An 18,018-nucleotide genomic window follows, 5' to 3' on the forward strand; every position below is an offset into this window, starting at 1 on the left:
GTCGTAGGTTTTTCATTTAGGTATATTGAGACCGAAACATTTGAACGCAGAAAATTACAATTTGTAATAAAAAAATATAACAAAACCAATTTTACATAAGTATAACAACATTTTACCTAGTAGGTTCCAATTATCCAAGTTTCCCCTGTATAAAAATTCGGAAAAGTGTCTTATATAATTTATAAATAAAAATATCTTCTGCGAAGTTATTCCCGACAGCTAAGGAAGGGCTATGTTTTTCGTGCATATGTATGTATGTATGTAATATTCTTTATTACCTCATATCTTCAGAACCGGTGAACGGATTTGCATAATTGAGGTATCGTTAGATTCGTCTTAGCAGCCCAAGTGTTCTTAGATAGGTGACGTTGATAAAATAATTAGGCGGCTGTGGGACGCCATTGGACTTAGTGAAAAAAAAAAAATTCAAAAATTGATTTCAAATACGACAATATGGGTATCAAATTCAAGAGCTCAATACGAGGATCTCGAAAAGGTGTATCATGATTATCATTACCATAATGAATTCTAATCAAAAAGTGACAAATAAAAAAATATAAAAAAAAAATAAGAATCCCGACTGCATAAATCTAAAAAGAAAATAAACAAGCCCAATAGTTTATTAGGATTAACAGTCGGAACCTATAAGTAGGTAATTCTTCAATCAATAAAATTTTTACCAGGAACTCCGCATAATTTAAAGAGGTCCCGACTGTTAATCCTAATAAAATATTGGGCTTGTTTATTTTCTTTTTAGATTTATGCAGTCGTGGTTTTTGTTTTTTTAAATATTTTTTTTATTAAAGTTATTTGTTGAAATTGGGCTTACTTATCTAAACATGTATCGGAAAGTTTACTTACGTAAGTGCAGCAACCAAATTTTTATAAGTATGTTATATATTCTTGACTAGGTACCTACTTTTCTTTTCTATACCTATAATTATCTTTTAGGTATAGACTGACATAGGTCTGGGGGCTCTGGGATCTCAATCTATATACAGGTAGTGCTAGAAGCCTAGAACCTTTACATGTGACAGGTCCATAATTATCTACCTTTAGCGTAAATACCCACCAAGAGGCCAAGATCACAAAATGTTTCTGACCATGTCTTTAACGATATCTTTTTAGTACCCAAGTCACTATTTGTTAGGGACCTATACGACCAAAAACTTAGGAAGGTAGTCTATTATCTACCTACAAGCTGACAGAATAGGAAGTGCAATAAAAAAAAAGTCAAGGGTCCTAGTGGTATGGTAGGTATATACATTGGAGATTAGGTCTGTAAATAATTATAAATTATTATAACATAATACTGTACTTTTGTACAGTATAAAGTAAAAATAATTAATTATTATTGCCACTTAGTTTTAGCTATCTTTATACTTATTTATATATTAAATAGTTTTCTCTATATATACTACATTGCATTATAAAAATGTAGGAATATTTTAGTCATGTTTAGTTCGAGTTCATTACGGCGGTGTCCATTATTTTTGTTTTAATTAGGCAAATTAAATGATAGCATGGGGCGCGGTGGGAGAGCTGACGTTGGGGCGGGGCTTACCCGGCGGCCCGCCATTGGCCGCGCAGGCCCGCCCTCCGCCCCTGCACACTCGCCGGCGCCGGCGCGGTCTCGCCTCAGTCGAGTCAGACCCCGCGTCGTGTGTTGCACGTTAAAGAGCCAGCAGTGCACGCTAGTGTTGTGACAGCGAGTGTATGTGCGATGCTCGGACGGTGATTGAAGCATGGTGAATTACGTCAATCCGCTCGCCATGTACCAGGGCAAGGGCGGACAGTACGGTGCGGGAGGTTGGTATGGCTGGCAGCACCAGAACTTTGAGGAGCAGCAGTGGTGCGCGTGGAACGGCGCGCCGGCGGGAGAATGGCCTTCGGATCCTCACCACTTCAAAAGAGAACCGGGAGAGAGAGATATAGCGGAGATGCCCTCGCCGGCGCGCGGAGATTTGGCGAGTCCAGGGGAAGGATCGCCCGGATCGAGACCGTCGCAGCCGCCGGCACCTCCGCGTTCCCCCTACGAATGGATGAAAAAACCAAGCTATCAGTCACAGCCAAATCCAGGTTTTTATTTAAATCTACCTTCTAATTGATTTCATTTATTTATTATCAAAACAGTGTATACACTTAACATATATGTCATAATAGCAAAGGGAAAAATTAATATTTGTTACAACACACTTTATTTAATTTCAAACGTAAGTTACCTATAATTACTAACTGTTATACCTATAATAAATCGACTTTAAATACATTAAAAGGTAATACTCCTAATATTACTATAAACTTTATAACTTTAAATATTGATAAATATTGAAAGCTAGGTTATTTAGACCAGAATTCTATTATAGATGAACGTATAAGGAGTATCAACTATATATATATATATATATATATATATATATATATATATATATATATATATATATATATATATATATATATATATATATATATATATATATATATATATATATAGGGCGAATATGAACTTAAAGTTCATATTCGCCCTAGTCTAATTTAAAATGTTATTTATTACCTTTAAAGCGTTGTAATGTTAAGCACTTATCTATGAAGCAAATATTATTGTTATTTTTAGTAACTAGAAACATGTGCACTTAGAAGCACTTATTTAACGTATAAGAAGATTTAGGCATGCCTTATATCTATCAACTATGGGGCTATATACATATGAAACAGTGTTTAACACTAACATATACCTAGGTAAATGGAGAATATTCTTAAATAGACTTTAACTTTATTATTTACTTCCGCAAGAAGTCAATTCCGTAACAAGCATGCACCTATGCATTCTTACCGATAAACTTCATGTATCAGCTTATATTTATTATTCAATGTTATCTTAATTATTTAATAGTTGTATAATTAGGTATATAATATTATAGTTTAGATTTTCTATCATAAATCTCGGAAGAAGAAAGAATAGCATATTTGTAACATCAAGGCGTTTATTTGAGAGACTTATTATATTTCATAATTTAAAACATTCCTATAGGTAATTTAGGTACCTAGATATAGGTAATATAGAGAGGACAGGATCTAAGTAAATTAACGTAGTATTAAAGGTACCTTCTCCGTTCTTCACCTACCATCTAATTTTCGAGATATTGCAAGTTGAGCGGCGGAACTCCATGTGGCTCATGGCTTTACCAGAGTGAGTAAATGAAAATAATTTACTTCCGTGATGGGAATCAAATTCCACAACGGACCCTAATTCATTTTAAGATAAATTATAATTATATCTTTAATTCAAATATATAATTAATACCTAATGTCAATACAAACAATTCATTAGAAATATCTATAACAATTCTTTTTTCTTATTTAGTGAACATTTGAAGATGCAATTTGCTTTAGATAGGAATGGTTCCTCAGTTAGCTGCCTATAAAAACTTAAAAACTATTAGATATAGGTAGGTTAGGTTTGTGCATATAATATCTATAGGTAGTTAATCTAAGCATATGGTAAAAGTACTTATAGGTAACTGATCGCTGTCTAGTTAGAAAGTGTAATGTAAGACTTACTTATGGCGTACTCGTATAATACTTACTTATGGCTCATAAAAATGAAAAAAAAAAGAACTTAAAACAAATGATTATCTTCTTCTTCTTCTTCTTCCTGGCATTAATCCCGGCTAATTACCAGGGTCTGCCTTCCTACTCAACCTACTCCACTTTGCACGATCTTTTGCGTCCTCGGTGGTTAGACCGTCCGTCCGTTAAAACAAATGATTATATATACCAATATAAAACTTGATTAATTGTTGTTTTAATAGCAGGTACACGTTATACCAAGTTAGTTAGTATAAGGTCAAAAGAGGCAACGAGACGGGTTTTGCGAATCCAATCGAATTTTTTCCGCGTTTTGTTCGATTGCCAGATTTCTTTTGTTTTGCAATTATTAAGTGAATCGTAGATTTGAATATAAATCAATAACAAATTGTTATTTTTCCTCTATTGAATTGTTAACTTTAATGTAGATTTTAATGAATGAAACTGAGTCAGTTATGATTATGGAATAAAACAATTATAAAATCGAAATCAATTAAATAAGGTTCACGCTGTATCCCGCACACTGCAGGTTAGGCAGAGGGAACTAAGTGTTAAGACACTCCGATCCACTTCCTGGGGAAGTTGGAATTATTCAAACAATTATTATTGGTCATAACTGTTATAAAAAGAAATTCTTAGGTAGGTAGGTACTAATTTTGTTAACCTTAATTTTGTTGTTTTGTTTTTGTTAAAAATATACCTACTACTTAGTAGAAATCCACATTAAAGAAAATATATGTTCATATAATATCAATAAATAACTCCCAAATCCGTACCTACATACCTAATAACCTACGTAGAAAAATACTGAGGTTTGGGTGTGATGTCTTACAAAACTAGAAAGAAGACTGCCTAATGAAAAAAATACTCACAGCCTCAGTGCGCGCTTACCAATACCTACTAGCCCTATACGCTTTTCCACATTTTTACAATAAATCAATCAATTAATGATTTATCTATATTAGTAGATACCTATACTATTGAAAAACGTACATTTTTATAAAATATTTCAATATTTGTATTTATATAACACGCTTTACACTGTATCTTTCATATAGCAGGGTAAGCAGAGAGATCCTAATGTTAAGACACTTCGTTCCCATTAACACTTCCGTTCCTCATTTTCGGCCGAATTGTGGAGGCGTTGCGGGTTGAGTGATTGAACTCATCACCGCGCTTTGCCTCGTTACCAGTGAGGATATGAAAATATCAAATATTAAATTTTCTGGAGTGGGAAATCGAAGTTGTTTATCTTTTCTAAGGTGGATACTTAGAAACTAAGATCTGAAAAAACTAATAAATACTAAAAACTACTAGAAAAGGCAATATTAGAAATAGTCAATGACAAAATCAAATAATTTTATTTAAAATACGAAATTACAAGCTTAATTTTTTGAACGTCAATTAATTTACCACTATATTTGGAAATAGTAACTTTGTTAATTTTCGAAGAACGAATTTACATAAAATTTATTACTAATTCCAAATAAATAAAACTAAAAACGCAAGACTATTTAGAAAAATATATATATTTCAAATTATGAAGAGATACCCATCATTCTCTTAACCCCAACGGAGTAATTGTTATGCACCACAATTATCATCGAGCATAACATTACTTAGATGTTATTTTGCGCTTACCAGAACGTTTTATTTTAACGCGAGCCCAGGGAGCGAGTGCATGGTGAGAGCAATTAATCCAGGGTACCCGGGGTCCCGGGGTCCGGGAGAGCGGGCGGCTCCCGGCGACAATCACTGCCAATGGCGCCCCCGGGACCGGAAAGTTAAATCTTTGCCAACTTCGCGCACTCACTCTATAACCGTTGTACTTAGCTTTTCTTTATTTTGATATTATTTGATGTGCACTTTTGAAATAATTGGTTTATTTTCTTTTATCAAAATATATTGACTTCCGGTATTAGTTTAATTTATATGCAAGTTTTAAGGCCATATTATATTTATTGTAGTTGGTCACCATGTGAGTGTTAAAGAATGGATATTATAAAAACATACCTCCCTTTACTTGTAGGCATTAGGTATACCATAAATACTTTTTTACATAATTCATTCATTTCCTATTCTTAATAACATACTTCGAGGCCGTATTGAGGCACAAGGGTGTGACTGTAACGCGACGGTTATTTATTCGATCCCCATCCGAGGAAGTGAAATATTTATTTAAGTTTATATTTCCATTTCTTTGCTCTGGTGTGGAGGCAAAGCGCGGTGTTGATATCTCCCACTCAACACGCAATGCCTTCAGAAAGTGGGGGACGGAGTGTCTTAAACTAGGTTCCCTCTGCCTACCCTGCTGTGTGCTATCTACAAGATATATTTGTAAAAAAAAGCATGTAAACCAAAAAAGTATCTAGGTATATACAATAATTTGAAGAAATTTAAATAGTTTTGATTTCGATTTAAATGTTATTATTAAATTGACAGGGACCTATTATAATAGCATTCAACGTTTACATTGTATAACAAAAATAACTCATAGTATAACATCATAATAAAAAAGTAGGCACTACCTATCTATGTAAAAGCAATCAATACACTGATAGGAACAGATAGGAAGGTCCTACATTAAACTACAGTTAAATGCACATGTTATTTTCCATTTTTTATTATACTATCTAGATTTTTACACATATATATATTTAAATATAGTACTATATGTATTTAATAATAGTGGTATCATATTTACTTGTGTATTTATATAGTCTGTAGACGTCTGTGTATACAAAATCTATCTTCTATCTTTAATGTTTCATTTGCACAAAACGCTTTAAAATACATAATTTGCTCCACACTTTACAATAAGCATTTTCTATAACTACTACTCATTTATCAATTCTACTACGGAAGAACACTAATTTTAGCTCAGCTGGATATTTGACTTACTGAGATGTTTTGTTGTTTTTTTCGAAGAAATATTTGAAAACATTTGTACCTAATAAATAATTGTGGAAAGTGTAGAAATGTTTCTTTTATCTCACAATCTTCACTCTGTGGGGAGTCTGGTACATCATGAGCGCAAAAAATTCAGAAGCAAAACAGTAGGACGCGATGATTGTTTGTTGTTATTTGGTTTCGTAACTAATTGATGTTCTAACGCCTCTTTATTCTTCTCGCGTCACACTGACAAGTGTCGCTAATTTGCAAACTTAGAATTATCTAATAACTATCAATTTGATGACGTTAAAAGGAAGGCGAATTTTATTTTAATATGTGTTATCTCAATGTATTCTAACGTAGGTGATTGATTGTTTTGTTTATAAAATTACATAAGCGGTGTTTAAATTACTTATTTGTATTGTTCATATTTAGATATAGACAACAGAATAATAAAAATAATAATTAATGATTTTTTTAATAAAAAAGTTAAAAATGGGTGTAAATTAACCAATTTACTTGATAACGTAAATATTTACCTAAGCATTTAGACCGCTATCTAGATAATAGTTAAACCTCGTTTTGGCGCCGGCGGGTCGGACGGAGCCCTAAATGGACGTAAAGCAGTACATAAAGTCAGCGAGGTGCCGCTTTACGACCCGCCCTATGCAACCCAGCCCCATCCGCCGCCTCTCTTGAGAATAACATAGTTTCACACCAATCTTTTCCTCTTGTTAACAAACAAATATTTTGACACTTGCAATCCTAATTCAAAGAGATTCTGTCAAAACAAGATGAAACGTCACTTTAAAAACATATAACTAAACGTCTCGATGGAGTTTATCATAATATTATGTGATAGCGGCCGCGCCCTCCATCAAAAACACATTACAAGCGCTTACAAGAAGGCAGCCAGGCGATACGTGTTGAATCAACACGTTCAAAGGCGCCGCTATCACGAGCTGGCCGCGATTATCGCACATTAATGTAAGCTGGATTTCGGCAGGCCGACAAAGCTAGCCGTAACCGATAACCATTCGATTAATTGTTTCCTTTGTATAAATCGAGTTTGACATCGTGTTCAACTCGATCGATATCGATATCTATCTACATGTGTAATCTCAGGTCAGATATGTATAAGCTGTGTTCATTATTTACCAATATTGGGATTAGAATTTTAGTAGGTAAGAGTTAGTCATCGCCCATCGCTGGTATAATCCTTATCGTGCTAATGCTATTGTTTTTATATGACGTTTTTATTTAATAGACTAGTCACGTATACCTAGGTTTTAGTATTTTATTAGGAGATATGAACAACCAAAATGTAAATAAGTATGTTAATAATGTACTTAGGTAAGTTATCGCCTTTTATTTTTGCTCTACTCTATCGTTATAAGTAAGAAAATTAATTAAGTTTCTATAAGTAAATAATAATATTTAGTTTCATGTGAAGACTACCCACATGCCTGAACTCTTCTCTCAACTCGACTATAATGGCGGTTACCATGCCTCCTGTCCCGAGACGGGTTATCTCGCAGTGTATTTGTCTTTGATAGCAGCTGAGTAAAAGTCCTTTCCGCCCTCGGCCGCCGCGCCCGCCCGCGCCCGCCCGCGCTGTTTGCTTGACACAAACATCTATTTTTTTTCTCGAAACTCCATGATAACACTGATTCCTACGTTGTTTTCCATATTTAGTTTTTATTATTATAGATAATAAATTTGAGAATTATTCATTATTGTTCATATTGAAATAGTTGAATATTTTTTTTTGTTTATTTGACTAGTCAATGGAAATTGTTTATATAATAGGTATATCTATGCGTATATATAATAATAATAATAAAGAGACACGTACTAATGGAAATATCTAGTTTTGCGAGAAAACCAGAACGAACGAGAATAGTTATCTATTTCACTAAGATTACAAAAGCACACCGCAGTGTGTGAGGGCAAGAGGCATAGGGAACCCGGCCGGCCACTATTTACTATGAAAATTAACGACTCCTATCAAACACAGCATCGCCTATAGATAAAGAATATTTGTTTGTCTTACTTGTTATGCTTATGTTTGCTTTTCTAACAGGAAATTTATTTAAGTTATAATTTTCTGTCATTTGTGCTCTGTAAAGAGTTTATCTTCTTATATATATCTATCTATATGAACAATAATGTTGTTACAGTTTTTGTGTTGGTAAAAAAACACGACTAGTTGTTGACTTTTGACCTGTTTTAATACAATGTGCTCGGTGGTTAATGTTGATAATATACTTATATATAAATTTCTAATTACGCGTTATTTAATGGCGACAATAAAATTATATGATGATATGAAATGACGTGAGCTATAACATTTATTTATTATTTTCTATCTTATTTATCAAGAGAGATCTGGTTAGCAAAAAAAAAGCAACTAAATAGATTTTTTCTTAACCTTAACGTTAAAAAAAACCTTTTATGTTACATGTAAAAGGTTTATTTACTGTTAAGATAGATAGAACATAAAGATATTATATTTCTTCTTAATTTACAAGTAAATTAGATATTGCGCAACATTCACAGTTGTATTTCAGAGACTATTATTCTCTCGTATGTGACAAACATAATTTATGAAGTCTCTAATACCGAGATAAGGAATATTTACACACTCTGAGTATACAAGTAGACACCTCTACTCTGTCTTAGTGTTGTGTCAACAGATCTACGTATCTTAGTAATTTCACTGTTGAGAAATCTACGGTGCAGATAAAAAACGCAAATAAAAATTACCATTTTTGACGACATGGTTAAATATATTCTATTTATTTCCATGTTTAATCATAATTGTAGGTATATCTTTGACATAGGCATTAGATTAACATGGATTAGAGCGTTTAAATTATTATTAATTTGTAGATTTTCTTTAATCTATTCATGACATCATTTCAGTCGTCGTAATGGCTACAGCTTACGTTTTGTTTTCATGTTACAAATTGTACTTAGATGCGTAATAATGTTTTAAGTATTTATTATCAAAAATATTTCTTAATGATATACGAGTAGATTATATGTAATTAATAATGCAATATTTTCACCAATTATTCTCAATTAATTTATTGTCCACATTGAATTATTTGTGATAAAATTCAATGTGGACAATAAAAGATTTTATGTAAATTCTATATATTTGAATTTTGTTATTTTAACAACTACTTATATCACATTATAACCGAGAAAACTAGAGCCCAATAAAGAAAAGGTAAAGATACATCTTTTTTATGTTAGTCTTTAGATACTTACTTAGAACTAAGGTTCTATCGTTATTAAAGTATCTGAACGCACAAATATTCGAATAAAATAAAAAACCTTATTTCAAGTACCTGAGTAATATTTCAACATCATTTTATCGAATTAAGTCGAATACCTATTATTTTTACTACAACTATTACAATATTTTGAAAAATACTAAACTCTCAATCAACAATAGAAATAATCATGCACTTGGTTATTTATTTCCTATCAGTAAATGAGATGAGATCAGAGGCCGTCTTGGCTCAGGCTCTCCGTTCCCCACTTTCTGCCGAATTTTGGAGGCATTGCGTGTTGAGTGGCGGAACTTAACGCCGCTTATGTAATCAATAGCTTAATAAAATATAATAATTGATATTTTGTACCTACTTATTAGAATAAAAATTTAAATTAATAAAATGGTGGACGCAAGGTGTGGTCCGATGATAATCCCATAGTTAAGCCAAAGCGTGCGGCGCGGCGTCTCAGTGGTACGCCGCCTGGATTAACCTTATCTAGCCAGCTAGGAGAGAGCCCTCTTCCCTCTTAAGCAAACAATTGGACCGCCTCACCTCTTTAGTAGTACAGCCGACTGTCGTTACAACGTTATATAAAATTAAATATTTAAATATGTAGGCGGCACTAGCTAAAATTATTTATTTGAAATGTTACCGAGTTATAATATGAGTTCCTCTCTACTTACACTGCTTGTGAAAAATTTTGCGAGGATCTTGTGAGGCCAATATTTGTTAATATGAATTATATTTTTCTTAGCTTGACTAGACTAGAGTAGGGAGAGGGAACCTGGGAACCTAATATTGAGGCACTCTGGTCCCTTTAAGACAATTTCGTTTCTCACTTTCTATTAAAATATTGTCAGTACGCACTTGTGTAATCTGTAATTTCTATATAAACTTAATTTGCAATTAAAGACGTCATAGTATTTAGCTTAACGTTCTAGCGCTTAAAAACATATTTATTAAAGTATTATAAAAGCTTTTTAAGGAATATCCTAAACAAAAAATCGTTAGTTAATTAAAAGTTCAGCGTACATATTAGTTATCGATAATATATGTTAGAGACGTTTATTTTTATTTTGGAAATATAAGTCGTACCTAGCCGGTGCATACGTAATGCGTCCATATTAGGGAAACAACAAATGGAGAGGTTAAAACACTAAAGGATTCTTAAGCTTTTTTTATTCGTTTAATTATAACAGCCTTAAAACACAAATCTAAATAATATATAATAGTAAATAATGAATAACTCTTCCTGAACAAAAATAACTAGGTACTTATTAAATAGGTACAAGTAATTGACATAAATTTAGCTTTACATAAAATAAGTTTTTGCGGTGTTTTATATTATACGAATTAAATTAAACGAAAAACACGATACTTATTGAAATTTGTCTATTACTGCAGGGAAAACTCGTACGAAAGATAAGTACCGGGTGGTGTACAGCGATCATCAGCGGCTGGAACTGGAGAAGGAGTTCCACTACAGCCGATATATAACTATCCGACGGAAGGCTGAGCTAGCGGTTAGCCTTGGACTCTCTGAAAGACAGGTATGTTACTGAATATATTTACTGGAAGTTCTATTGTGCGATTTCACCGACGTATATTCCGAATATTAATAGTTCTCGAATAGAAATGTCTATACTTAATAATTTATTTTCGAATTTATAATAATTTTATTATGCAAATATCTAAATAACTGGTAAAGATTTGACTGAGAGTCTCTTTCCCATCATCAAAGCTTCCGTGTTTAAATGACTAATGTGCACAAAAAATCCCAGATTTATCTAATTTTTGTTCACTTTAGGGAGAATATTAAAATGTCATCTTGCATTTTCATGTAAATACCTAATACCAATAAGCAGTAATTGCAGCGCACGCAAAGAAAACCTATTTTAGGCCATTTTCTACGCATTATGTCAAATTATATAGGAACGTTAATTAATTTAATTAATTTCCTTTACGTTTTTTTATCACATTGGAAAATTTTATTGAATCAAATGAAGGAAATAAAGCAAAATTATTATCTTTAAATGAAAATGTATCACATAAATTAATTAACACAAATATCTAAGTAATATTTAGGTATGAGGTATTTTTACTAACATATTATAAATATAAAAAGGAAAATTCAAATTCAAAGTTTATTACCGTGCTAAATAATACGTGAAAATTAAGAACAAAGAAAATATAGATACCTACAAAAATTCACAATTAAATATATTATTATTGTTTTATTTCATGATAAATAATTCAGGTTAAAAACATAAAATTGTAAAAAAAAAAGAATTTACCTTATTTTTTAATTTTTATTTGTTATTCGAACCTACAGCATTGAATAATAATTTTCATCTTTTTTAGGTAAAAATTTGGTTTCAAAATCGCCGCGCAAAGGAACGGAAACAGGTTAAAAAACGTGAAGAGGTTGTAATGAAGGAAAAAGGTGATCACGCGTCTCTCCAACACGCGCAACTACACCACGCTACAATGCTGCATCACCAACAGATGATGAACGGCATGATGCATCATCATCATTATCACCAAGGGGTCCTTCAAGGGGTACCAGAACCCTTAGTCACAGGGGTTCCACCAGTTCCCCTTCTGTGACCTCAACAAGACTTTTGCGGTAATAGTGACGCCTTTAGTGAAACCCAGTGATTAAATATTAGTATACGCCAGACTGTTTGTGCTTTTGCATCGAATTTTCAATATTTATGGACATGTGATAAACTGTGCAATATTCTTACGAGAATATTTGTTTTAGGTGGATAATTGTATTAAATATGTTTATATTAAAAATTCTGGTCTGATTTAGGTAGTTTGGAATTTTTATATAAATATTTCTTTATTATTTAGATAGGTACCCTATTGTAATTGTCTTAAACATCTTATTAAACCACATTGGGCTCCAGGCTTTTTCGTTAACGACGTTCATATACACTTGCTAAAGTGGACTCTACATTACTCTTAACTGGATAAGTCTCGACCCAGTTCGTGTAAGTTTTTCATTGGCCCTTCCAGCTCTACGTTACTTGCGGTGCCTATCACATCGTACCTAGCCTCTGTAATATAAAAATTACATAAAAAATAACATTTCCTACAATAATAGCTCATTATTTGTTCACTATTTAATACTAGTGTTTAGTGATCATTAAGTTATTTACATTTGTGTGTAAGAAAAAAATATATTTGTGGTAGAAGGGGGATACGATACGGTGAACGGTTGTTCTAGCCTTCCCTTGCTAGGTAGTGTATTATGTTAACTTAAAAATGATTTTTGTCACTGTAAATATAGATAGCTATATTTTTATATTATGATACTTAAGTATTAAATTGTTTTTAACATTTATTAATATTTTTCAACGTTTCGTATGCTGTTGATGAGATTATTACAACAAACAATTCGATGTTGTAAATCGATCTTATTGTTTGCTTAAGAATCGATCTTTTTACAAAGACCGGCAAATCGATACAGATCAATATTCATAAAATTATATAAAGCTTTTAAGAATCTCATTTAACTATAAAATCATAAACTGTAACCATATAGTTTTTATGGTACAGTTATTGCATCGGTAGCGTTGAGAAATAACTAAATATATATATTTTTTACTTTGAATGAGATTATTTCTAGTTTTAATGGTTCTGTAAATACATTGTAGGAATAATTGCTTAAATTAGAATTAAATTTATCTCGGTTTAAAATGACTTTATCTGTGGAAATCAATCATGTACTAATTATTGTAATTATAACTATAGGGCGGGTGATACCGCCTCAAGGTATAATCAATTATAATGACTTACTTTTCCTTATTTCGTTTAAATAATGTAACGATATATTATTTATTGACTAATACTGTGAATTGAATTATTGAATAATTATTGTTTATCATACTGTTTTGTGGAACCCTATTCCGATACTGTGGTGCTAGATGTATTTCATTCGGGCCTTTTATTAATAGAGTAAAATTAGAGTTAAATTGTTATAAGTATTCACCTAATATTTGTATTCCTGTTTGTTGTATTTTGTGTTTATATTTGGGAATTGTTTGTGAACACTGTGTTATTATAAGTATTTTCGCACCGCCACGAAACATTGATGAACTAAATAAATTCATGTTAATCGATTATCTATCTTTTATTTCACACACAATATTTATTTTCCCGCTGAAATTTAACTGTAAAATTTGTATTATTTTAAAAATAGAACATTGATTTTTAAATTACCACTTGTACCATTTTATTTTTGCCTAAAATAATTCATTTTAAATTTAAATTCTTTCACAGATAATGCGAAAATATTAACTCAGGAATGAAACATATTATGTTATTATACTACAAAATTTTGTTTTTAAATTATTCACAATAATTTCGGTTAATCATTTGTCTCAATTTAATGTATTTTACATTTACGTTAAAAAGAGAACTATTACCAAGACAACGTAATATTGCTTTGCTTTTATTTGAGATTCAGTCAATCAGTAGGTACTGATTGACTGAATCCATTTCACCCCCACATATAATGTCAATCGATTTTCAGTTGTTCGGCAGAATTTGTGATTTTTTGGAAAAATTCTTGAAGAAAATTGGCAAATAGGTACAACCCGACTGTAGCGTCTGCGCTAATGTTTCATTTTTTTCTCAATATAGCTGAATAGTAGGCCTTTAGTGTTATGTAATATTTCAAAAGTATCAGCTTACAAATTTTGGAAACAACATGCAATGCAACAAAGCAATTTTTTTTTCAAAACATTTCAAGGACTGTAGCGAAAAATAAAATATTAGTGATTTTTATAATAAGTAAATAAGTAATTTTAAAAACTACTACTATTAGTATAGAAAAATCATAACATTAAAAATTACCTACTCGAATCATGAAACGGTAAAAAATGACGATAATTTACTACATTTAAATCATTTTTTTAGCATATTTACAGTGTATTTAAGTGTTTGGCTAATGCACTTGGGTGGTGGTCAATATTAACTTTGACATGCTGTGGAAAGAATAATTCAAATAAAGTTTTAAAGTCCAGGAAAACCTTATAACAAATGAAAAAACTTTATAAAATCTAAAAAAACTATTAAAAAGATTATTATAAAGTTATTAATTTAACTGGCTAACTTGAACTTGAAGCCAGGGTTGCTGATCAGACCTTCGTTTTGCCAACAGAAAATGCTCATCATGTTAACGAACTTCTAAAGCGTTAAATTTATATATTTTATAGAGTAAAGGCTTAAATAAATTACGGCTTATATAATCCCGAGGACTAATAGCTGCACAATAAAAGAAGATTAATTCAAATCTGTTCATTTTGGCATGAATCGTGACAAATTAATAGATAAAAACTAAAGTGTTGTTAGGTACACGATACAAGCTATATATGATAAATAAAATAAATAACTTTTAAGATGCCATTTAGGATTTTCCTCTTAATTACTCTTAATATTATTATTTCCATTGTTGACTTAAATATGCCCAACCAAAAGTTATATCTAAGGATAACATAGAGTCACAAAAAATAAACAAAACAATAATTAAAGCTTTCTATAATAACACAATACCTATATAAGAGAAAAATTGAGGCCAATCGAGGCGCAAGTATGCTGCAAAATGGGTTCGATCTCCACTCTAAGAAAGGAAGTTTATTTAAATGTATATTTTCATTTCTTGGCTCTGGTGTCGAGGAAAAGCGCGGCGGCTTTATAATATTCGGCGGATAGTGGGGAACGGAGTATCTAAACGTTAGGTTCCTTCTAGGTTCCTTCTATCTACCATGCTATATGAAGGATACCTACAGCATGAAGCTGATAACAATATATTAAATAATTACTTAGGCCAAATTAAGCAGGATTTGTGCCGCAAATATCTACTTAGATGTGCACAGGTAGGTAGTGCTGTTTCGTCGATAATTTTGCCGACGGACACTACCTGCTAATTATATTAAATATATATATAAAGTACTATATAGGTCGTTTACTTGTAACTGGTTACTATTTTTATTTATTTTATGCATAATAATTTTTCATTTCATTCTCAGTGTAAGTAGGTTCTGCTAAGGAAATTTAGTTTCATAATTATTTTGATAATTTACCTATTACTATAATAATTTCCACAAGATACCTTAATAGGTACACATATTCAAGTAAAGCATTTATTAAGCAACAAGCTAAATATATCAATTGTATAAAATATTGTATATAATTTTATCGCTTATATTTTTCTTATGAGGTCGTCATGGCGCAGGGGCACAAGTGTGAGGTTGTGGGTTGGATTTCCACTCGAAACAATGAAATATTCATAAATATTTTCATTTGTTCGCTCTGTTATCAAGGCAAAAAAGCTCGGCACTGTGTTCCGCCACTCAACACGCAATGCCTCGAAAAATTCAATGGAAAGCGAGGAACGGAGTGCCTTGACACTAGGTTCCCTCTGCCTACCCTGCTGTGTGCGGGATATAGCATAAAGTTGATTTATTTGATTTTTATTTATTGTTCTTTAAATAGTCGGAAGTCTAGTTGGAATGTTGTTAAATGTTATGCAAACTAATACTTATTAGGGGCATTTAGATGACCGCTTCAAAAGCACCACCTTCTCACGCTCCGCGGGCTTTAATTTTAAAGAAAATAGTTAATTGTTGATAGTGCCTAATACTTTAAAGTGAAATATATTACTCTTTAATACTTCCCGTTTATATTTATATATAAAAAGAACCTAGTGTTAAGACATTCCGACACTTAATATTGTTCGTTATAGCCAATTTTTGAGACAGCATAAAGAGTGGCGGAACTCAACTCCGCTCTTTGTTTACTAAATGAAAATAGAAATGAAATGAAATGCAGAGAAATGAAAATAATTTAAATTTAATTATTTCCCTGAGTAGTGAACGAAACCACATCTATTATGTTTATAGTCCGACGGCCTTTCTTAGATGTTTATTTATCCATCCATCCATCCATACCTATATTATAAATTCGAAAGTAACTCTGTCTGTCTGTCTGTCTGTCTTTTACGCAATCAGGGCCAAACCGCTAATTTAATTGTGATAAAATATTCATATAGAGATACTTGAGGGTCTCGGGATGAACGTAGGATACTTTTTTTTTCTTATATTTGTAATATTTTCGGTATATACCAATATATTAAAATACTTATTAATTTTACATGCAATTTATTCCGCCATGTTAATAACAACCGTCGCTATGCGACCGTTGCTAAGCAAGGATTTGCAAAGTTTGTGGTTAGAAAACGTCACCCAAAATGAGCTTGCTTTATTTATTTATTTATTTATTTATTTATAAGGCCCACCAACAATTGATACAATTATTACATGCCATTAAAGAAAAAACAAAGTAAATTATTTCTAATTGCTCAATTATTTACAGGTAAGCTCCACATGCAAAAATAAATTCAACGATAACAACGAACAACTTAAAAATAAACACAATACAAAAAAATAAATAATAAATTACACACAACTTATACATTATTAAGATAAAAAACAGATTCATATATGCATTAATAAACTATTCACTTATTCTATTTTGTTATACAAGTACGAAAAAAAAAACAATTAATAATATTAATAATTTAAGGTAAAAGACACTTAATAATAAATAATTTTTAAAATTGAAATTAAATTAATGGTACAATCAATTAAAAATTAAATAAATTAATAAAATAAAATAAATTAATCAGCAAGCTTAAGATTCAAATAAAACCAATCATAAAAAATATATTATATATATACATATACGCATGTATATATATACACATACACACACGCACACGCACACTTACATATACATACATACATATATATATATATATATATATATATATATATATATATATATATATATATATATATATATATATATATAATATATATATATATATATTCTAATAAATTAAACTGACATGGTAATAAAAGCTTTTAAAAAGAACGATACAGCTGAATAATAATTTTTAATATCTTTAAGTTTCATTAAGTATTTTATTGTCAACACAAGTGTATAAGATTTTTAATTTATTTTTAATAATAGGAAGAGAATGTCAATGTTTTTTGGGAGACCATTTGCCAGCTTACATATTCTCGAAATAGGCGAATTCGCACCCAGTACAGTTTTTCTGAGGGGGGGCACAAAAGACAAAATTAGATTTCGAGGATATCTCGCTGGAACTCTAAAATTAAGCAAGCCTACTAATTCAGCGCTGTCAATCGATCCATGTAAGATCTTGTGAAGAAAACTTATA

The 18,018-nt window shown here is 31.3% G+C and overlaps 1 protein-coding gene across 2 annotated transcripts; it reads left to right on the forward strand.

Moving 5' to 3' along the window:
* Positions 1–1,627: 1,627 nt before the first annotated feature.
* cad (caudal type homeobox) lies at positions 1,628–13,892 on the forward strand. Of its 2 annotated transcripts, none has more exons than XM_085200968.1 (3): positions 1,628–2,078; positions 11,165–11,314; positions 12,126–13,892. In XM_085200968.1, exons 1-3 carry the CDS (start codon positions 1,746–1,748, stop codon positions 12,369–12,371), a joined length of 729 nt encoding a protein of 242 aa, XP_085057094.1. In that variant the 5' UTR covers positions 1,628–1,745; the 3' UTR covers positions 12,372–13,892. The 2 variants fall into 2 exon arrangements, with proteins under 2 accessions (XP_085057094.1, XP_085057095.1); XM_085200969.1 differs by having other exon boundaries at positions 1,629–2,079; positions 11,169–11,314.
* The last annotated feature ends 4,126 nt before the right edge of the window (positions 13,893–18,018 follow it).

Source organism: Heliconius melpomene, chromosome 17 (assembly GCF_056956725.1).
Source record: "Heliconius melpomene rosina isolate 202511_hmr_F chromosome 17, ASM5695672v1, whole genome shotgun sequence".
Lineage (NCBI taxonomy): Eukaryota > Metazoa > Arthropoda > Insecta > Lepidoptera > Nymphalidae > Heliconius > Heliconius melpomene.